This window comes from Saccopteryx bilineata, chromosome 5, assembly GCF_036850765.1.
Source record: "Saccopteryx bilineata isolate mSacBil1 chromosome 5, mSacBil1_pri_phased_curated, whole genome shotgun sequence".
Lineage (NCBI taxonomy): Eukaryota > Metazoa > Chordata > Mammalia > Chiroptera > Emballonuridae > Saccopteryx > Saccopteryx bilineata.
In genome coordinates this window covers 6,204,726-6,226,785 of record NC_089494.1, presented here as the reverse complement: position 1 = coordinate 6,226,785, position 22,060 = coordinate 6,204,726, and the positions used below count along the sequence as shown (strand labels likewise).

Genomic DNA, 22,060 nt, shown 5'->3' with positions numbered 1-22,060 from the left:
TCAATCCCACTCTTATGAATCCTGAGGGTTGCGTGTCTCTGGAGATGCCACCAGCTGTCCCCATAAAGCCAGGCTGTCCCAAAGGATTTTGCACACACCTTCCAGAACCAGAGTTGTCTTTTTATTTCTTTCATTTTATAATTATAACAGTAGTGTTTGGTCATAAAAGAAACCTGGAAAAGGAGGAGGAAGTAAAAGCATTGCTCAGACAGTTGCCCCCTAACTAAGCGCTCTTCGAAATCAGTGACTTCCTGGGATAAAGTGTTCTCCATAGTTGAAATCAATAACTTCCACTGGTTTCCTGATTTTCTTTTCAACTTACGTTGTGTTATTCCGAATGCTTTCCTGCATCCTTAACAGCTTTGTTGAGAGACCTAAGTTATTTTTTTAAGTGGCTATGATTCTCCCTTAGCTGATTCTTCCCGAAATGAAACTAATTTTCCGTGTTGCTGTTCAATGCTTTGCTTTTCCGGCGTCTTCGGTGAAAGGGCAGAGCGGCTCGCTGTCAGGCCGCTGGTGTTCACGGGATATCCTTGAGCGTGATGACGACCCTGTTGGCCTCTGGACCTCTTAGGAAATCACCGCCATCCCTGTTGATATGGTTGCTATGGGAACGTGAGAGTTGGGGTTCTGCAGAGCACCATCAGGCTTGAACTCTTGGATGGGGCCAGAGTTCAAGGCTCCCCCTGGTGGCAGGAATCACCAGACTCAGAACCTGACCCAGTTAGGTTATTTTTAGTCACCCCATCAAGAGCTCTTGTTGGAATCAGTCCTCTTTCAAACCTGGATTGATAAACCAACAGCGAGGGCCACTGATGCTGATTGCAGGTGGGAGCCCACCCGGGCCCCGCCCTCCGGGCCCTGACCAGGAGGACCCTCTCGGAGACCTGCCGGGTCGTGAGCACCTACTTGGCACCAGGCACGTTCCGTAACTACACAGAGGGGCAAACTAGATTCAGACACGGGGTATTTGTGGCAGAGCCGGCATTCAGACCCTGGCCTCCCCTGTGTGTAATTCCAGAGTACGACTTACAGCTCTGAAAGGAAGTTATCAGAGCCATGGGGGGGGGGGGGTACACGGTGCTGTGAACTGAGACCTCACCTGCCCAGTCTTCAGGATGGTCCAGGCCCCGCGAGGCCTCAGGCCCAGTGATTTTTGAACCAAATTAGAATCAATTTTGTGTCTGCAGGGCCCCAGGACAGGATCTGGAGAGGCTCACTGGAGGATGCCAGGAGCAGTCCCATTTGCTTGAGAATGGGACCGCTCTCCCGTGTGCACGGCAGCCGTGTGGCCGGCAGTGAGAGATCACAGTATAGTGATGCCGCCGGGGAGCGTGGCTCCCAACCTTCAAGAGAAGCTGGTTAGAAGATATGTGGCTCTACGTTTATGCTACAAAATTCAGTGGAACCAGCACTCCTGGGGAGGAGGCAGGAGGCGGGGGTGCCTGCCACACAAGCTCATTTCTGCAACACCAAGGTATTGTCTGTTTCCCCAGACCTTCTAGAGATGGCCAGATGCCCAGGACCTGGTGCCTACCAGACCACCCGGGGGCTGCTCACTGCCCTGACTTCCTAGAACTCTTCCAAGCCCCCCCCCACCCAGGGTCTAGGACTGGCAGGGCTGGCAGTGCAGTTGGGTGAAGAACTCCAGTCTGGACTCGGGCCCGCATGAACCCTGACCCTACCTTTTCTCATCAGCTGCCTTCCAGCCGCCGCCCCCGCCCAGACACATGGGGTTGACCAGATGCCCCAAAGAGCTCTGAGACTCAGGCCTACGGGGTCTCTCTGGCTGGCTGGGATTCAAGAGAACAGCCTAAGGACCAGGTCGCTCCTGACCGGGCTGGTATTTTCCTCTGTGGTGATGGCACAAGATGGGGCACCTAGGGTGGTGCTGAGGTGCTCATTTGGGGTGCCTCTTACATCAGACACAAGACCAGTTTAGAGCTCTGGGCAACTCATGGGTCATGGCCAGTCCCTGACCTTGAACTGTATGTGAGCCCCAGGTCACCGCTCACCTATAGCGTCCCACCCACTAACCCTGAGGACCGAAGGGACAGTGGCAGGTGTTCTTTGCTCTCTGCACACCTGCCAACAGTACTTGGACGGTCACCCCACCCCCGGCGGTTTCTGTCCGCGTGTCAGGCAGCAGTATCCCCTCCGATGGCTCTCAAGACCGTTGCTCTACGTCACCTATGGGCTCCTCCAACCAGCTGACATTGAGCTTTCCAGGTTCATCTGAATCACGCCCGGTGGGGATAGACTCTGCTTGAGAATGGGACTGCTCTCCCGTGTGCATGGCAGCCGGGTGGCCGGCAGTGAGAGATCACAGGATAGCGATGCCGCCGGGGAGCACGGCCCCCAACCTTCAAGAGAAGCTGGTTAGAAGATGTGTGGTTCTATGTTTATGCTACAAAATTCAGAACAGGAGCTTTACCATGACCAGAAAATGAATTACCGTTCACGTTTTCTTGTGTGCTCTGAGCAAGACGTATGTATGCGTCTGTGTTTATCCCCGCTGCAAAGAACAGCCTTGGAGGGAGTTGCCGTGAGCAGGGATGAACAGGGGGCTCCGAGAGCAGGGACGAACGGGGGGCTCCGAGAGCGGGGACGAACGGGGGGCTCCGAGAGCGGGGACGAACGGGGGGCTCCGAGAGCGGGGATGAACGGGGGGCTCCGAGAGCGGGGACGAACGGGGGGCTCTGAGAGCGGGGATGAACGGGGGGGCTCCGAGAGCGGGGACGAACGGGGGGCTCCGAGAGCGGGGACGAACGGGGGGCTCCGAGAGCGGGGACGAACGGGGGGCTCCGAGAGCGGGGACGAACGGGGGGCTCCGAGAGCGGGGACGAACGGGGGGCTCCGAGAGCGGGGACGAACACGGGGCTCCGAGAGCGGGGACGAACGGGGGGCTCCGAGAGCGGGGACGAACGGGGGGCTCCGAGAGCGGGGACGAATGGGGGGGGATGAACGGGGGGCTCCGAGAGCGGGGACTAACAGGGGGGCTCCGAGAGCGGGGACGAACGGGGGGGCTCCGAGAGCGGGGACGAACGGGGGGCTCCGAGAGCGGGGACGAATGGGGGCTCCGAGAGCGGGGACGAACGGGGGGCTCCGAGAGCGGGGACGAACGGGGGGCTCCGAGAGCGGGGAGGAACGGGGGGCTCCGAGAGCGGGGACGAACGGGGGGCTCCGAGAGCGGGGACGAATGGGGCGTCGTGACTAAGCGGCATCACGAAAGATGAAGCGTCCGGCGCTGGGGAGACGGTGCTGGGAAGTGCAGAGGCAGGAGGACCAATGTCCTCGCAGAAGGAACAGGCCCTGAAGAGCCACAGCACTGCCACCCTCAGGCAGGGAGGTTGGCAAGGAGGTGAAGGTGGGATGTGCCTTCCTCCTGAGGAGAACGTGCAACATGTATGTGTCCAGCATGTACCGCGTGTCAAAGGGAAATCACACTGGAGTCAGAGGACAAGGGCAAGCCCCCTGGCCACCCTGACCCTGCTGAGATGGAGGACTCAGTGGAGACCTAGGCAGCAGAGAGGGAGGGTGGGGCGCTGGAAGGTGTTGGGGGCTGGTTATAGGTGAAGAGAGGCGGAGGGGCTCTAGGGATGAGCTGGCCAAGGCACTCAGGGGCAGGATCTCGGAAGGAGCCTTCTGAGTGAGCCAGGGGCTTGGAGGTCGAGAGCTGGGTACCAGGTTGGTGCAGGTCAGCAGGGAAGGGACGTGGTGGGAGTGTCAGGGTTGGGTAGGGCTGAGAGGAGGGCGAGGGAAGGAGAGGCCTCTACCAGGGGCTGCTGAGGAGTTGGCAGACCCAGGGCCCAGCTGGCTTCGGGAAGGCCAGCTCTTGTCCCCCACCATGTCCCCACACCCACTCAGGGCCTGCCCAGAAGTCCCCTGATAGGGGCTTGCCGAAGGTTTGTGAGTGAAGTCTTTGGGCTTGGTGGGAGGAGCCAGGGAGAGGGAAGGAGGGGAGTCAGCGTTGGGAAGGTGGAGGTGAGGATGGGAGTTCTCTGGGCTGGAGTTTCCAAAAGAAACTTCACCTGGAGGCCAGAGGGAGCCTGAGGGGGGCGGGCAGGCGCGCAGTCTCTCTGGGCCTCAGAGCGGGGCCCATCCACCCGGAGAACACGTTGCTCTCTCGGAACCACCTGCGGCGGGTGCGCTGCAGGAGGGACATGCGGGGCCTGCTTGGCACACCTGAGCTCCTGTAGGGGCTGCATTCCTCCGGGGGGGGGGGCTGGCTCCATTGTCGGGTCCTGGAGGGCGAGGCCTGGGCGTGGGATTGGGGGCCCCTGTGCAGTCAGTCAGCACTTGCTCCCTCACCCTGTGGGTCAGACCCAAGGACTGGGGGCTCCCAGTCTGAGCCCCAAAGGGGTGGGTGTCTACTCCGGAGTCCTCGAATCTGTTGGTCCTGGATGGTGGCCCCGTGGAGGTGGCTTCCCTTTGAGCCGTGGGCAAAGGCAGCCATGCCTGGCCACCCCTGGCCACCCCGAGTCTGCTGAAACGTAGAATTCAGAAAGGAACATCGTTGTTGGCCAGGGGGCCAGCCTGCCCCTGGGAATGTGTGGTTCTGGAAAGACCCCCAGGTGAAAACCCAGCCTGCATTTATGTTGCCATGGAGAACAGGTGGCTCCAGACCCTTTACATTCACCAGCCCCTGAGGATGAGGGTGAAGGTGTCTGTCACAGGGTGTCCCCAGATCCCTCAGGTGCCGTCAGCCCAGGTCCTCCCAGTACCCAGGGCTGTGTGGTGTCTGAATGACCGCTATGGGGGAAAGGGCTTGACTGTATCCCTCACAGTTCTGCTCAGACCCGTTGAGAAGCTCTGGGAGCCTCTGTTCCTTGGCTGTGTTGGGGCGAGGGGACAGGGTGGGGGGGGTTGAAGAGCCCTGGGGTAGGGAGGAAGGCTGAGGGCTGTGTCCAGGGCACGGCCATCCACGTGGGCATCGGGACCGGCCCGGGAATGGCCACCACTTCGGCATGCCTGCGCCTTCAGTCATGCTTCTTCAGAAACCAGCTGTAAGCCTCCTGACCCCGAGGGAGCTGCCCGTTCCCCCCAGGACTTGAGCTGGCCTTTGACCCTCTGGGGCCCGAGACCCATCAGAGGAGAGAGGGCGGCGCGGGAGGGAGGGGGCCGCGGGCCACGGCCGCGGTGGGTGGGGTGGGAGGTGGAGGACCGGGCTCCTGCTGGTCCCTGCAATGAGGAAGTTCTCTACAGCTCGTTTCCTCTCCCTCGCACGGCGCCTGAAACAGGAAGTCGTCGGTCAGTGAGCCGGTGGCAGCAGCTGGGGCAGCAGAGAGGGGACAGACACGGGGCGGGTGGCAGCGCAGGGGCCTCAGCTCCCCTTGGTGGCGTGTCGGTCCTCGCCGAGGTGGCCGCCGGCCGGCCGGGCCGGAGAAGACTCACGCCCGCCATGGTCCCCTGCTGGAACCATGGCAACATCACCCGCTCCAAGGCCGAGGAGCTGCTCTCCAGGACCGGCAAGGACGGCAGCTTCCTCGTGCGCGCCAGCGAGTCCATCTCCCGAGCCTACGCGCTCTGCGTGCTGTGAGTACCACGCTCGCCCCGGCGGGCGGCCTCGGTCCGGCCCGCGTCCTCCAGCCTGGCCCGCTGCCCTCTGGCCCGCCCGTGTCCTCGCCCCAGCCAGTGTCCTCTGTCCGGCCCGTGTCCTCCCGTCAGGCCCGCTGCCCTGGCCCGTGTCCTCGCTCCGGGCCGTGTCCGCTATCCGGCTGCTGCCCTCCGGCCCGGCCTGGCCCGGCCCATGTCCTCAGCCTGGCCCGCTGCCCTCCAGCCGGCCATGTCCTCTGTCCCCGTCCAGCCTGCCCGACACAGAGATGCGGCAGGGCTGCTCAGAGAGGGGAACCAGCGTGGGGCTTAGCCCGGGCCCGGCACTAAGGGACGGGGTCTTTATGTCACGGCAGGGACTGACCTGACTCGCACACTGCCCGGGTTTGGCGGGCCCCCAGCTGAGGCCCATGGAGGACCAGCTGGCCTTGGAGCTCAGGTCTGGCAGCACTGAGACCCTGTGGAGCCACCCGGAGGCCTGGGCACAGGCCGCCGCTGCCCGTGAACAGCGGGTGCAATGTGTCTTCGGGGTCCCGGGCGGGGGGGGGAGGGCTCTCTGAGGCAGGCGGAAGCCCAGGGATCTGTGGTGGTGGGTGTGTCGGAAAGCGGCTCTGCCAGCACAGGGGTTGGTTGGCGATGCCCAGTGTGGAAACCCTCATGCGGAACAAATGTGGCACGGGGGACCCTCCCATACCCCGGCCCCGGGTCCCTAGAGGAAGCCATTATTGGGGGAATCATGAATATGGAGTCGGTTCACTCAAGAAAGGACTTTCAGTTCACCTAGAAGTGGCATTCGGGGCCCTGAGCACAGAGGAAGTCGCCACCACAGCCGCGAGACTGCGTCCCCACCCGTTGGGCCTCTCTGCCGCCGTGAATCCCCCGCTCCCTGGCCCCGTGCGTTGCTGAGTGTGCCGGTTGTCCTGACAACTGAGGAACCCGCCACTGGCTGAAAGTTCCTTGTTAAAACACCCGTCTTGACCCGTGTCTGAAGGAGGCCCTTTGCCTCCACAACCCTGTGCTCCAGCCATTCAGCTGGGGCCTCAGGTCCCGCCAGGGCCTGGTGGGTAAAGGGTGTGTCCACATGCAACTCTCCGTGGTGGTTCTGGGCTTGCATAAAGGTCCCTCTGAGTGGGCAGGGCCCTGCCCCTCGCCAGGCCGGAGCTAAAGTGGGTCACTAAACACAGACCGTCTTGAGCCTCATGTCGAAGTGTTTGGACGTTGCCCCATCTCCTCCGATGACCTAAAGTGCGAGTCCTGTTCTCACCCCACTGTGCAGATGAAGAGATGGAGGCTCAGAGAGGCTGCCCCGGACAACCAGGCTGCTGCCCCTGTCAAGCCCGGTGTGAAAATAGGTTCCAGGCAACAGCAAGTGAGGCCAGAGGCGTTTACCAGAGCCAGCTGGGAGCGCTGGGAGGAAACCCGAGCTCCCAGCTGGGAGCGCTGGGAGAAAACCCGAGCTCCCAGCTGGGAGCGCTGGGAGAAAACCCGAGCTCCCAGCTGGGAGCGCTGGGAGAAAACCCGAGCTCACAGCTGGGAGCGCTGGGAGAAAACCCGAGCTCACAGCTGGGAGCGCTGGGAGAAAACCGAGCTCACAGCTGGCCTGCTGCCTGATCTCTGACGGCATCAGTGGCCCCTCCTCCCCAAGGCCGGCTTCCTGTGCACCCCACTCTCACCCTGGGGAAGGGACACAGGCCCAGACTTCCCCACAGACACTGCCCCTGTGGGCACCAGCTGATGGGGCCTGGGGAACAGCAAGGAGATTCTGATCCGCTTCACTGAGGCCACACGGATTTCCCGCCTGCCCAGCGGGACGACAGCCCAGGGCTGACTCCTTAGCTGTTCCGTGTATGAAGCCCCCCTCAGAGAACGGGCCCCACCCCCCTGATCTGCACCGCCTCCCTCTGCCCAGGCGCTGTGCTGGTGCTCAGGCTGAGGTGTAGAAGGAGAGGCTCTCTGACTCTATAAACTGGGAGGGTCAGGGCCAGCCAGAGCTGAGACCAGAGGCCTCGGGAGCTCCAGTCTGACGGCCCCTGGCTTTGCAGGTGAGCAGCCGGAGCTCAGAGACCCGGAGGCCTTTGTCTGTGCTGCCCTGCTGGCCGGTGGCAAACTGGGACCCAGGCCGTCTTCCACGTCCATTCTTCCGCCTCCCCTCGCTGCTCAGAGTTCCTCTCAGACCCACGGCGAATGTTTGAGGTCGGCACCTTAAGGAGGGGACCCGTGGTGGCCATGTCCACAGATGTTCGCCACCCTCTTAGGCCAGGCCAGGACTCCTCATCCAGAGGCAGGGGCTGGAGCCTCCTGGGGACCCCCACCCCTTGGCCAGGCCCCGGGCTTCCTTGCTCCCCCGTCTATGGGGGAAGCCACCCTCCCTGTGGGGTCAGGAGCCACTGCAGGCTGGGCGATCCCTCGGACCACCAAACTTACCCCGAACCTGGGCAACCTCATCTTGCTGCTACCGTTCAACTGCCAATTAAAGAGATTTTAAAACTCACTAAATGAATGGTAACTAACTGCCTTCTTCCAAGGGCTCATTGTATGAAAGAAGGTGTCCTTTAATGACAAAGAGGCAGAAAGAGCATACTCTTTGAAATTAAAAAACAATAAAACCCAGTCCTTTGAAACAAATAGATTTAACTTCCTGAAAAAACGGTCTGTCATCCTTTAGTTTTCTCTGTTCCCCATGGACTTGCGTCGTCTGGTGCTGGGAGCCCCGAGAGGGAGAGCCGCTGGACTTTCCTCCCTTTCAGAAGTGACATGTCAGCCCTCTTCTGTCCCTCTTCTGTCTCTCTGGAAGATGGCGGTAGCGCAGGGACCCCGCGGGGTGCAGGTGTAAGGTCAGGGCCTCTTAGAACCCCGCTCTGCCAGTAAGCCGGGATGGCTGGAGGCAGCCACTGACCCTCCCCTGCCCCGCCCTGGAAATGTGTGCTCAAAAAAGAGGACAGGATTTGACTATTTAAATGGAACGAGAGAGGGGGGTGATGGTGACAGCAAAAGACAAGGCTGCAATTCAGGGCTGCCCACATGACTTGAGAGTCGTGATCACCCTGGGCCTAGCAAACCCGCATTTCCTCTGGATAGGTCAACCCTGCCACCTGCCACCTGCCACCGGGCAGGGAAGCCCAGCTCTCTCTCTTTAGCAACTCAGAAAGCCCTGCTTTGGGGGAGGACTCCAGAGGCCTACATCGGGGTACAGAGAACAGAACGGGGAAGACCCCAGGCAGCTGACCACAGAGTTGGGGTCCAGCTCTGCTGTCTGGGGCAAGGGGGTTGAGAACAGGAGGGACAGCAGGCTCTCCCAGTGAAGGCCTACATCATCCTCACCTGGCCCCGTTCAGAGCCGCCAGCCGAGTGGGCCCTGCCCCAGGGAGTCAGCAGGGCACTTGTGTGTGTATGTGTGTGTGTGGGGGGGACTGCCCAGCCTGTCTTGGATGGAGGATGCTAAGAGACAGTCAAGGTCATATCCCCCTCTCCTGCCAGGACTATACATCTACATGGAGCCCAGTTGGCCTGGCACTTCCTTTGTGCTGCAGAAAAGAGATATGCCTTTGGGGACGGGGCCTACAGATGCACGGGGCATGGGCCAGCCGAGGCCTGCCTCCCCTCACCCCGGCTGCACAGGCAGAATTAGAGCAATGGCCCAGTATTGTTGGAGCTACAGCCTGCCCTCTCTGTAAGCATCCTGGGCCCCAAGAGAGCCTCCTGGGACTGGGTTCGCCAGCCACCAGCCACCATGGAGCTTCCTGCTTGGGTGGTATTCCCACCAAACCACGCTAGAGCGAGCTGGCCCCCCGCTGGGGAGGGGGCGCATATGCTGCTGCAGCTCAGACGCCAAAGCCTGGTCCGGCCGCTGTGGCGGGGAGCAGTCTCGATCTCCCCTAGCCCACAGCTGCCCAAGGACGGGCAGTGTCCTTCCCTGGGGAAAGATGAAGAAGCACAAGAAGGACATGTAGTCACCAGAGTCCCCTCAGAGAAGGCTTTCTGCCTGTTTGGGGAAGAAAGAGTGTGACAGCCCCCCGAGGGAGAGCAGGCCCCCAAGCCTTGCTACACTAAGGAAAAGGTGACTGCTAACCGGTTCTGCCAAAACATAACAGCAAGACTTACAAAGGGTGGGCTGCGTGCCAGGCTCTGATCTAGGCTCCTTCTGTGTGTCACCGTGCTTGTTGTCCATGGCGGCTTTTGGACAAACTACTATCATTATTCCCACTTTACAGATGAGGAAAGAGAGGCCCAAGGAGGCTAGGCAATGGGTCGCGTGTACAGGACTAGTAACCAGCGGGGCCAGGGCTTGAACTCACGCGGTTCTTGGGAGGGAGAAAAAGGGAGGAGCCAGCCAACCTGGGGAAGGACAGGGGGCAGGCCTGTAGGGGAGGCCCCGGGGAAAAGGACCACAGAGAGGACTTGGGCAGGCAGAAAGGTCCAGGAGAGCTATGAAGCCATTTCCTGTGGTGTGGGGGGGGCAGGATAGAATGCTCTCTCCTCCAATCCCCTGTCAAAATTTCGATAAAGCTGACACTGCTCATTAATTACTTTTTGCAAATGCAAAGAAGAATGATTTTTTTACATCTGGTATTGACAGACAGTGGGGGGGGGGGGTGGAGGGAGGCTGGCACCGACCGGTGGCGGAGCTGGAGGGCCACAGGCTCCTGAAATCTGCTTTGCAAAAGTGTTTGTCCAAGGACAACTCTCCTGCTTTTCCTTTCGGCACGCAAGCCCAGGGGGGAAGGGGGGCCACGGAGGCCTCTGGATTACTGGTATCTCCCATGTGCAGTGACTCAGAACAGCTGTGGGAAAGTCTCCAGGTTGCCCGTGCCCGTGCCTGTGCCCGGCACCCCAGAGCAATCCTCCCATTCGGGGCAGGCTCAGGCTTTGGTGCACTTTGCAAAGCTTGCCGACCTGAGGAGTGAAACTCACCTGTGCACAGACAGCGGTACTTCCCCACTGAATGGTCCCACCTCCTGGAGCACGCCCCCAAGCATGGGGGTGACGGGCGCCCCTCCCAGCCGGGCCTTCCTCCCTGCCCCCTCCTCTCTGCTCTCCCTACTTTATGCCATGTGTCACAGTCCTTCTGCCAGAGCCCTCTGAGGTGGGCTCGACCTGGTGTGAGTTCTAGCCTCTGTGAGATGCTGGTCTCCCCCGGCCCTCCCAGCATCCTCACTGGGGAAATGCCCATTCATTGGGTAGTTTTCTATTTTTACTGGGATATAATTCACATCCCATAAAAAAATCACCCTTTGTACAGTGTACAGTTCCATTGTGTTTAGTCACTCATAATGTTGTAAACCAGGGGTCGGGAAACTTTTTGGCTGAGAGAGCCATGAACGCCACATATTTTAAAATGTCATTCCGGGAGAGCCATACAACGACCCGTGTACGTTACGCATTATCCAATAAAAATTTGGTGTTGTCCCGGAGGACAGCTGTGATTGGCTCCAGCCACCCGCAACCATGAACATGAGCAGTAGGAAATGAATGGATTGTAATACATGAGAATGTTTTTTATTTTTAACGTTATTATTATTTTTATTATTAAAGATTTATCCGTGAGCCAGATGCAGCCATCAAAAGAGCTACATCTGGCTCGCGAGCCATAGGTTCTCGACCCCTGTTGTAAACCATCACCATGATCTAATTCCAGAATATTTTCATTGCATCATCCCCAAAAGAAATCCTGTGCCCTTTGGCAAGTCGTTCCCTCTTCCCCCTCCTCCCGGCCCTGGTGACCAACAGTCTCTTTTCTGTCTCTGAACCATTTGCCTCCTCCGGGTATTTCATAGAAATGGAATCACGCGACACGCAGCCATCTGTGTCTGGCTGTTTTAGCTTAGCAACATGCTTTCGAAGTCATCCATGCTGCCGCACGAATCCTTCCTTTTTATGGCTAAGTCAGAGCCCATTGTGTGGATAAACCACTTTTTATATATCTTTTCACCAGTGGATGGACACTGAGTTGCTTCTACTTTTTTGGCTACTATGAACGATGCTGCCATGACCATTCACGTATGAGCTGCGGTGGACACATGATCACTATCGTCTTTGGTAGAACTGCTGGGTCATGTGGGGATTCCCTGTTTGACTTTCTGAGGAGCTGCCCCATGGTTTCTGCAGCAGCGCCAGCTGTGTAAGAGAGGCCTACGTCTCCGTGTCCCCTCCAGCCCCTGCTATTATTGTCTTCTTGATGATAACCATCCTGGTGGGTGTGAAGAGGCATCTTATGGTGACTTTGATTTGCATTTCCCCAGTGACTAACAGCGTGGAGCGACTTCTCATGTGCTTCTTGGTTGTTTGGGGCATCTTCTTCGAAGAAGTGTCTCTTCGTGTCCTTCGTCCGTTTGCGGAATGGGGCTCTCTTCTTTCTGTTGTTGTCACTGGATCACTGAGGGGACCCAATGGGGGACTGTGGGCAACACGTACAGACCAAGGCCAGCTCATGGGCAGCACCTGCTGAAGGCTGGCCCCCATTGTTTCTAAGCAGCCAAGTGAGTAGTGACATCTTGGAAGCACAGGGTCCATCTGTGAAGAGAGTCCACAGGAGGAGAGAGGCGAGCAGAGGCAGGGTGTCGCTTCTGTGACTTCCTGGAGGAGCCTCCAGGAGACACTGAGCAGTCTCATGGGGCCTCCTCAGAGGAAGTGCTCACTGAGCTGAGGCAGGAAGAGGACTTGCGTGACGCACAAGTGACCGGTGGCTGCTGGGACCAGCGTTGAGCTCCTGGAAGCCTGAGGGGACAGGGGTCTGGGGCGCGGGTGCCAGGAAGAACTGCCACATGAAAACAGAGAGATGAAGATAAATTCAGGACGAAACGGAGGCCATTTTCAGAGTGACTGGTTCCGATTCAGGAGGGAGAAGCCGAGGGGACCAATGTCCTAGGCTCTGGGGAAGCTGGAAGGAGCACGGGGCGCATGGGTGAGGTGGGGTCAGTGCTGATGGCCGCAGCAGACCCCGCCCAGGGGATGAGGTCCTTCCTCCCGGGCCTGCTCCTTCACACGCCCTTGTCCATTGATTAGAAAAATATTGCATTCCCAAGTACCCGGACCCAAAGGGCTTGGGTTTGATTACTTATTACAAATAACACCAGACAGGGCTGGCCCCAAAAGACACGTGGGTCCAGCCATCACTTGCCAACTGGGAACCTGCCACCCAGAGAGGAGAGGCTTGCTGAGGCCATCACAGACGTCCGTGCAATGTAGAAACAGGCCTTCTGGGAAACAGTGTGATGCCCTTCCCAGAAATGTAAATAGAGATACAGTATGAAGTGCAATATGCAAAGTACAGAGTATAGAGAAGGCAAATAATCACCCCAGCACTGAAAGACTGACATAAATACTACTAATGTGTCGGTATATCTTTCCTTCTCTCCCCCTAGATATATAGATATATAGATAGATATATAGATATATAGATATATAGATATATAGATATATAGATATATAGATATATAGATATATAGATATATAGATATATAGATATATAGATATATAGATATATAGATATATAGATATAGAAAATCTCCAGAATACATATAGTATATACCTGTAACTATATCATTTTAATTTTTTTCTATAATTATAGAACATATAGTGCTTTCTATAATTTAGCTGCATTAGCATTTTCCCTCTTAGTTAAAATTTTTTTCCTAAGGATCATATGTAATAGAAGCAGGACGGGCCATGTAATAGTTAATTTAATGTCAGTTATCAACAGTGTTCCGTTGTTATAAACATGGTGGTGGTGAAGGTCTTTGTGCACAAATGTGACGTTTCTGGTATAGATTCCCAGCGACGGAATTAATGGGTTAAAGGATAGGAACATTTTTAAGGCTCTTGATACAGAGTGGTAAATTGCTTGTCAAAAACTTTGTTCCAACTTATGCTTCAGTAAGCAGGGCAAGAGAGAGCCCACCTCATTTCAGTCTCCTTATTTTGAATATTTTCGTTTAGGAAAGCTTTATTAGGTTGCAAGGTGAAAGGTGGTCACTTTCTGTTCAGTTTGATTTGCATTTCTACTTTCCAGATACTTACAACTCCTCTTCAGATTTCAGAACTTATTCCATGGGCTGGTATTTCTAAAACATCACAGTGGAGGATTCTGGGAAGGGAAGATACCTATCCCAGGGAGAAGTGCTGTGAGCATCAAACATGACACTTCTTGGGAAGGATGGAAGGGTAGCAGGTGCAGGGATGGTGATACAGCCTGCGGCCAGCAACTGTGAGAAGCCATTCCCGCTCCGGGGCCCGAAGAGGCAGGGGACAGGGTTGTGGCACGAGGCCATCTGCCTTGAGCTGTGGTCCCTAATGAAGGAACCCCGTCACTGCTGACTGCGCCGGAGGGGTGGGGTCAGAGGAGCAAGCACCTTCATCTCATCCTCCCGCCGCCCTGCCTGTGCCTCCCATTGGCCGAACCTGGGAGAAGCAGCCCCCGTCCTGGCTGCAGGGCGGGAGGACGAGGGTGGCAGATGGGTCCAGCTGGGGGACAGGGGCAAGGCAAAATGAGAATGCGTCTTTTGTTTCCTTTATTCCATTTGTCAGAAAGTGGTCCATTTAATTCTCCACATCTCAGGCAAGATGCTCTTAGACTATTTTTACCTGTTCTGCTTTTCATTTTGTATATTGAAAAGATCCTGGGCTTTCAGGAATCCCTATTGTATATGTATGCGTTTGAGGACAGTTCTATATTTCTACATTTCTACTCTCTCGTTTAAAATCTTTCCTTCAGTGCCGACGTTCTCAAAGTTTGTCTGCCTCCTCGCGGACTTTCTCCCCTACACGGGCTGGCGTTTGCCCGTTCTCTTGCGCTGGTCGATGCTGACTCTGAAGCTAGCTCGGCACTACCCTTCTAACCACTTTTCCTCCTCTCGGGCTCAGTTTTCACGGTTGGCTCTCCCAGTGTCAGAGACGCAATGGTCCCTTGAATCTTACTGCGTTCACAGTCAGACTTCTCCTCCAGAATGTCTTGCTTTCCTCCTTCTTTTCCTTTTCTGCAGTGATTCTACGTAACACGGAGGGTCCCTGGGAGGAGGGTGCCCTTTCTTTTGGGTGGTGGTGTGTTTGCGTACGTCTGGTGATTTTTCTTTTCTGAGCAAGAACTGTCAGGAAAAGTTGGATCACATTCTTTTAGAGATCAGAGTGGGTTTCTGCCCCAATCCTCTTCCCAAATGAAAAAGGACCGGCGGGGATCGGGGCTGGAGTTCCCGATCCGAGATCTAGCTGATGGGGGTGAGTGATGAGGAGGTGGTGTGCCACAGGGACAGGCGGGCTGCCTTCCAGGGGACTCATGCAAGGGGCGACCCGCTGGACCCCCGGGCCGCAGGGGCAGGGTGCTCAGCGGGCCCCCACAGACCTCTGGCTTCCTCCCTTCCCCCTCGCCCCTGGCCGCAGGCCCGCCTCCTCCTACACTCTCTTGAAACGCACCCATTTCTTACCATCTTCGGCTGGCATCCTCTGGGGTCCTGGTGGTGAATGGTGAGCACCCTTGGTGCCTGGGCTGACGCACATTCTCCCTTACTTCTACGCAGTCCAAGACTTTTTTAAACGCAAAGTTTCCGGACCCTGTTCTCTCACTCTGTCTTGTCCAGAAGTTTGCAACACTTAAGCAAGAAAAAAAAGGGGGGGGGGGGGAGAAACACATAGAACAACATTAGAAATTAGAAACAACATATAACAAGTTACTAAGGGGTTTAAAAATAATTATAGGAGTACGTGAAGGTGATCAGCAGGGCTAGACAGAGACACTAATGAAGTTCTTGAATTTTAGAGTGTGACCTCTTTCTCATTCTCTCTCTGGCTTGCCAGAGCAAAGGATATTTCTGGGCATACTTCTCAGGGTTTATCTGGCTAGGAATAGTCGTACAAGTAACTTTTTATTAAGGTGAAATGGACATGTATGACTATAGTAGCTTCAGGTATATAACGTAATGGTTCCATACCTGTCTATACTATGAGATGGTCACCATGGTGACTCCCCTGAACACACATCACCACCCATAGTTACAAAATTTTTCCTCTTGTGATGAGAACTTTCAAGATCAACTCTCCTAGTGTTAAACCTAATCCGGAAGGACTCGAAACATTGAAGACACAAACAAAATCCGTCAATTACACACCAAAGCTTTATTGTCTAGCTTAGCCAAGCAGCGGCAACTCTGACAGAAATCTGAGGGAGAGCCCGCCAGCCCTTTGTTCTACTTAGATTTTATAGTTTTGCAAGTGGGGAAGTATAGAAGCAAAAAATTGCAATTAGGTGCCCTTTACCACTATTGGTTATAGTCATATGTCCTTTAACATGATAGGACCATGTTCAATTTGCAAGCCATACATCATTTTGGAGAAAACAAAATTTACAAGTCAATACAATGATAGAAAGATGTCTCTTTACATATTAAAAGACATTCCTATATTTTCTAATGTTTATCCGCCATGTCTTTGTCCAGAGTCACACACGTTTACTATATGCATTCATATGGGAGAGGTAGTTTCCATGGGGACAAATGCCCACAAATGGCTCATTACTATAAGAAAAGGTTTATTTTGGATTTTCTCTTCCTGCACCTGGCTAGCCATTCACCCCTTTCCCCACAGGTGTGGTGGAATATCAGGGAATCCATGTTTTCCTTCCTTTTGCATTTACAATACAATGCCAAGGGGCATCCTGGTTTTATGCCAATCACACAGTACAGAGATTATTCACAAAATTTCTCTGCACACCTTAACCCAAATTAATAAAATGTTCTTTAAGCCTCTTAAAATATTAATTTTGATTCTGTAGCTTTTGGTACTTTATAACACCTGCGGGTGAGGTGGCGCAAGGACTCCTCAGGGCTCCTCACTAGCAATTCAAATATACATTACAGTATCGTATCGCCACCCATAGTCTCCGTGCTGTACATCGGGCAGCCCAGGACTTTCCATAGTTATTTGAGAGACTAATGAAATGCCACACAGTTTCTTCCTCCTTGTGCATTGGAGCAGAAGGTCCTGAACCATGTTAGGGTTGATCTGGAAATGCCTTTTCCAGGGGAAGCATCTCCCCCCTCCTTACTTACAGAGTGGAGGCGCCTGGTGTCACCTGGGAAATTTGCTCTAAGTCCCACTTATCCGAGAAGGGAGCAATCTTCTTTAGTAGCAGAAGTACATACTGCCAACCCCACGCCACCCCAACTCAGGCCTCCGGTGGGAGTACTTCCAACTCAGTTACCCTGAAATGAGATGCGGGCCCTGCAAGGGGTAGCCTTTGAGGACCAGCGTTCACCCGCTCCGTTGTTACTAAATTCACCGCAGAGAGCCGGGCAGGGGTGCGGGGGACGCATGGCCTCCACAGGGCAGTGAGCGTGTTGTCTGGATTGTAGAAGATGATTTCGTTGTGGAATCTTCACTCTGAACATTTTGCCACCTAAGATTGTACATGAAGTATCTGTATATGCACGTGTATGTCTGTGTATCCATGTGCGTTCTCTGTCTGTACACGTATGTACACACATAGGCGCAGGGGCACAGCCGAAGTACAGCGGCTGGTGAGGGGCACTGAGAGCGCCCGCCGCCTCCTGCAGAGCCCCCAACGCCCCATGGCGTGCAGTGTGGAATGACGGCCTCCCCGCGGGTTGTCTGTGGCGGTTTCCCTTGAAGATCTAAATGAATTCAGCCCCAGGACACTGGGTTTGCCCCACAGGCCAGCGAGGCTAAGATGTGACAGTTGAGGGCAAAGAGTCCGCCCTTCCTACTGCACTTGCGCTTGAATTCTGATCTGTTGAAGTCATGTGGAGCTGCGGCTTTGTTTCAGCCCTTCTCGGACATCTTTGCAGAGGGCATAAGGGCCTTCTTGTCCCACACGACTGTCTCTGTCCCTCTCCTGGTGAACTCGGTGTTCTCCCTTTTCAGTCTACAAGCTGGTGTTTCAGGGGGGCCCCCCTGCTCAGCCCCTCCCACACATACATTAGTTGCCCTCAGCCAAGCAAGAGACTGTGGGTGGCCTGGCCTCATTTGCATATCTACAGGAGGAAGTGTCACTAGGAGGAACAGGGAGAGATAAGCTCTTAGTCTGGCAGGCTCTGCGAAGGGAAAAGGAGGCTGGAAGGGACGGGGCTTGGGGGGCTGGGCTGGGGTCCTGGGGTGCAGCTCTGTTTGCTAGGACGTGTCCAGGAGGTGAGATGACAGTGGACGAGGGAGTCACACCCTTGCCATCTCTGATAGAAACCTACGGTGACGTCAGTACAGGCGGAAGACAGGACAGGGCGAGACAGGAAAGATGGGAATGAGAGAGACGAGAGGGAGAGAGAAAAAGAAACCTTTCTAAGGAGAAATGCAGAGGCAGTATGGAGCGAAATCACCCACGACGCTCTCCAAAACGCTCTTTAAACACCCGTGGATTGCAAAAGCCGTCAGAAATTGTAAAATTGCCCACATAAAATTGTAAAGCTTCTATGCAACTTAAAAAAAAACAACCCCCCCAAAGAAGTCAATAAACCCCGTTAAAAATAAATAATCCCAAACTCCATTGTCGTATGTATCAGTCTTACAAAATAAATAAGCCAACAATATTCTTTTCTTTAAAAAAAAAAGTGAGCCCCAGGAATTCACAGAAAGAGAAATACGAACAGCCACCCATGTGAGGACATGTTCCACCTTTCTCATCAAGCAAGCTCTCGTTTTTTCTTCTACCTCTCTCAGATTTGCAAAGATGGAAAGGTTTGATAACAGCCAGTTGGCAGGGCGTGTGAGGCAAGAGACACTTTCATATCCGGTTAGCAGAGCAAAAGAAGTGACACCATCTCACTGGAAGGCCATTGTTCGTCTCCGTCAGACTAGAGTCCCTGCCCTGGAGCCTGGCTGTTCTCTTTCTAGTGTCTGGTCCACAGGCGCCAGGAACGAAACACCAGGCGCGTGTAGGGTATTCAGGAAGGAAGGGGGTCTTCTACGTAAATGCTTCTCATGCATCAGTTCACTTAGTCAACCCAACAACAAGGCAGATGTGGTGTTAGGATTATTGTCCCCGGTTTACTGCTGGGAAAACTAAACTCTGAACTCACCAAGATCCCCGAGATGTGAACAGAAATGTTCACTGCCACGTTATATATAATAGTAAAAAGCTAAAAATAACTATCTGTCCATCATCATGGTCTAGTTAAATAAGTGATTGTACAAGGTGGAACATGACTTGGGGAGATCTTTAAGATTTTTTATTTTATTTTTATTTTTTGGTAAAAAGCACATTTCCAAACAATGAACGTACAGTAATATTATTTGCATTTAAAAATACATGCATATATGAGTTTGTGTGCATGATTAAAGGTTCTGGAACGATTTACAAAAAGGAGCAGTAACTCTAAGAAGTGGGACCCACAGGAGAAGGGGCAGGAAGTATTTGGTTTTTACCTTATGTCTTTTATTTATTTATTTATTTATTTATTCATTCATTTTAGAAAGGAGAGAGAGAGAGGGAGAGAGAAAGAGGAGAAAGAGAGAGAAGGGGGGGAGGAGCAGGAAGCATCAACTCCCATATGTGCCTTGACTAGGCAAGCCCAGGGTTTTGAACCGGCGACCTCAGTGTTCCAGGTCGACGCTTTACCTACTGCACCACCACATGTCTTTCTATACGGTCTTAAAATTTAACAGTAGGGCATAATTTCAACATCTAGTTAGACAGTGACACCTATAAACGCTTGGTGAAGTGCCGAGCATACAAGAAAAACTAAATAGGTGAAACCTTTGTAAGGAAAGATTTACTGCCTTGATCACAGAAGCAAAATGAATATTTGTAAGCTGGCTCCCAGGGGTTCAGCAAAGGTGAATGTTTCAAGGTTCCTGAGAATCTCAAGTGGAGGAAATGGGGGGGGGGAGATTGTGTGTATGTGGGGGGTGAGAACGAATCAGCAGTTTCAGATGAGAGTACGAAACCCAAATGGTGTTCCCTGAACCTCCTTGTGTCTCTGGGCCCCGCATGATGTGCTCCTCTCCCAAGGGGCTCAGACGTGACGACTCCCCTTCCTCTCCAAGGTCTTAGGAAAGTAAAACGTGCCTCCTCCCCCTCCCCCTCCCCCTCCTCCCCCTCCCCCTCCCCTTCCCCCTCCTCCCCCTCCTCGCACGGGGCGGGGGGGGGGGGGGGGCTGAACAAAAGGAAGGAGGAGCTTCCGGAAAGAGGAGAGAATCCCAGGCCCCTAGCTGTTAGAAGAAGCCCTAAGACTCCCTCACCAGCTGGGGGGGAAGACCCAGGTCTCTGAGGAGACGGTGGGCTGACTTTTGGGAGAATGAACCCACGGGCAACGTGTCCAGGGAGGGGGCCACGGGGCGCAAGGAAAGCTGAGCAGGAGGGAGATGCCCCACCCAGCGCTCAGCAAGCCTCTCCTTGGCCAGTGAGGCCCCTCCCTGTGTCTGTGCCCCACACCCATTCTGCGTGCCCCCCCCTTGTTTGTCCCCATAGGAGTTTTATTTCCATCTGAAACAACCCCTCTGGCTCTGCTCTGTGGCCAACGGGACAGCTCAGGTTGAGGAAGCCCTTCACCTGGTGGACTGCCTTAGCTCAAAGCACAGAGGATTAGGCACCAATATAAATCACACCCCCAGACCCCACCTGCCTTTTTCTGAAGCTCCTGTGTGCTGGGGGGCTGGGCAAGGCGGGGGGGGGGCCGGCCATGCTGACTCAATCCAGGAGGCCACTGGGTGTGAGAGCCGCTCTCCCCCAGGGACCATCGGCCCCAAAGTTCAGAGACTTCGCTCTCAGACTCTGTGAGCCATGCCAGGAATTCTTGTCATTTTGGTCGCCGGGAGAATGTTCCTGTGTGGGTTCTAATAACGTCTTTGGTCTGTTTCAGGTATCGGAACTGTGTTTACACTTACAGGATCCTGCCCAACGAAGATGACAAATTCACCGTTCAGGTAAGCCCCCGAGAACCCTGCGCCCTGGCCCGACAGGAGCCCGTGCTGGTGGAGAAAGCGAAGGTGGGGGTGGGGGGGAGAAGCGTGTGCCCAGGAAGTCTTTCTCCGGGAAGCCCTGTGTGGGGGCAGCTTGGCCGGGAAACGGTGACCCTGCAAAGCGCCCCTGCTCTGGGTCACGGCGGAGCAGGTCGAATAGACGTTATTTGCAGTCGTAGGTGTGAAGGGCAAACGGAGGGAAAGAGGGACCCAGACCTCAACGGAACGGAAGCCAGTGTGGCCGGTCCGTTATTTTCTCCGAGGCTGAAGGGAGTGAGAGTCGGTGGACCCACTCGGTGGAAGGAGAGGAGGAGGGGAACTTGCAGGAGAATAGGCCGTCGTTTCTGAGGGGCTAGACAGTTGCCCACCGGATGAGCACAGAACGACACCCGAAACAGTACCTTCCCAGTGTAGAGACCTGTCCCGCCAAAGGCTGGCTGATGCTCACGGCATGGGATTGCACCATGAAAGGTCCACATGTGTCACGCTTGCCGTTAAATGTCAGAGAAAAACCAGCTTGCACCCGTCCTTGTCGGGAAGACCACCCTACGTGCAGTTTGTGCGACAAACACCAGGGCTCTGTGTGACCACAGGGCATGACCGCTGAATGGTGTGGAGGCCAGGGGCGCTATCTTCACCTGGCTGTGTTAAGAGAGTCGGGGCGGGGGCGCGGAGGGGTGGGCAGCATGGAGGAGGTGGCGCTCTGTGTCCTCAGCGCGGCCAGAGCGGTCGCACGCACTTCTCTGGACTGAGGACGAGTGCCACAACGTGGCCACCAGAGCAGCCAGGACAGACAAGGGCTGGGACACCGGGTCATGGAGGAGCGGTGACAGAGTCTGCGGGGTTTTGCTAAAAGGAAAGCGGAAATGGAAGGGATGCAGCCCCTGATTCCAGAGCGTGGGGAGGACGGTGCATTTCGTGCAGAGCTGAGATGCAGTTGTACGGACAGAGCCGGACCCAAGGACAGGACCACAGGCAGGTCCCTGGGACACAAGTCACTGGAACGGTGTCAAGAGGGAGAAGTTGTATTGAGTAGAATGCCTCTGGGGAGACCAGTTCTGGGGGACCAAAGGAATCACTTGAAACAGTGAACCATGTGGGGACAGACAGAGAGACCCTGAGGGTCACCACGCCAGGTGGCCATGGAGCTGCCTTCTTAGGACTCGGGGGGCTGTTTGCTGCCTGGCTTCCACGGGAGATGCAAGCTTGGGCTCAAGTGGCCTCGCTCCCCCGGTGGAAGCCAGGCTGAGCATAGCTCTGGCTTCGTCGCCCCTCCCATCTGCGTCTCTGCACCAGTCCCTGAAGAGCATCCATTTCAAGGCTCTTCGCTGGTGTGGGACACCCACACGTCTCAGCCTGGTCACAGGAATAAATGTTGTCACGCTCCGTACATGACCGTCCTTCCAAGTCGTTGGTGGCTGCTCATTATTAAAGCGTGGTCTGTCACCTGGCACCCCCCACACACACCTGTCAGGGCCACGGCTGCGGCCTCCACGCTTTTCCCCGAGTCTAGGACTGCATGAACGTTCTCGGCGGGCTGGCACCCGTGATCAGCACTCTGCTGAAAGGAGTCTCAACTCCTCTCAAGTTAAAAGTTGGTCAATGCGTT

At 55.2% G+C, this 22,060-nt stretch overlaps 1 protein-coding gene across 1 annotated transcript in view; it reads left to right on the top strand.

Moving 5' to 3' along the window:
• Nucleotides 1-5,256: 5,256 nt before the first annotated feature.
• Nucleotides 5,257-22,060, top strand: part of INPP5D (inositol polyphosphate-5-phosphatase D) — a 118,655-nt gene continuing 101,851 nt past the window's right edge. Inside the window, exons 1-2 of the mRNA XM_066280401.1 lie at nt 5,257-5,535; nt 20,352-20,415. Coding sequence (XP_066136498.1) covers nt 5,402-5,535; nt 20,352-20,415 — 198 coding nt within the window. The 5' untranslated portion in view covers nt 5,257-5,401. The remainder of the gene's footprint in view (nt 5,536-20,351; nt 20,416-22,060) is intronic.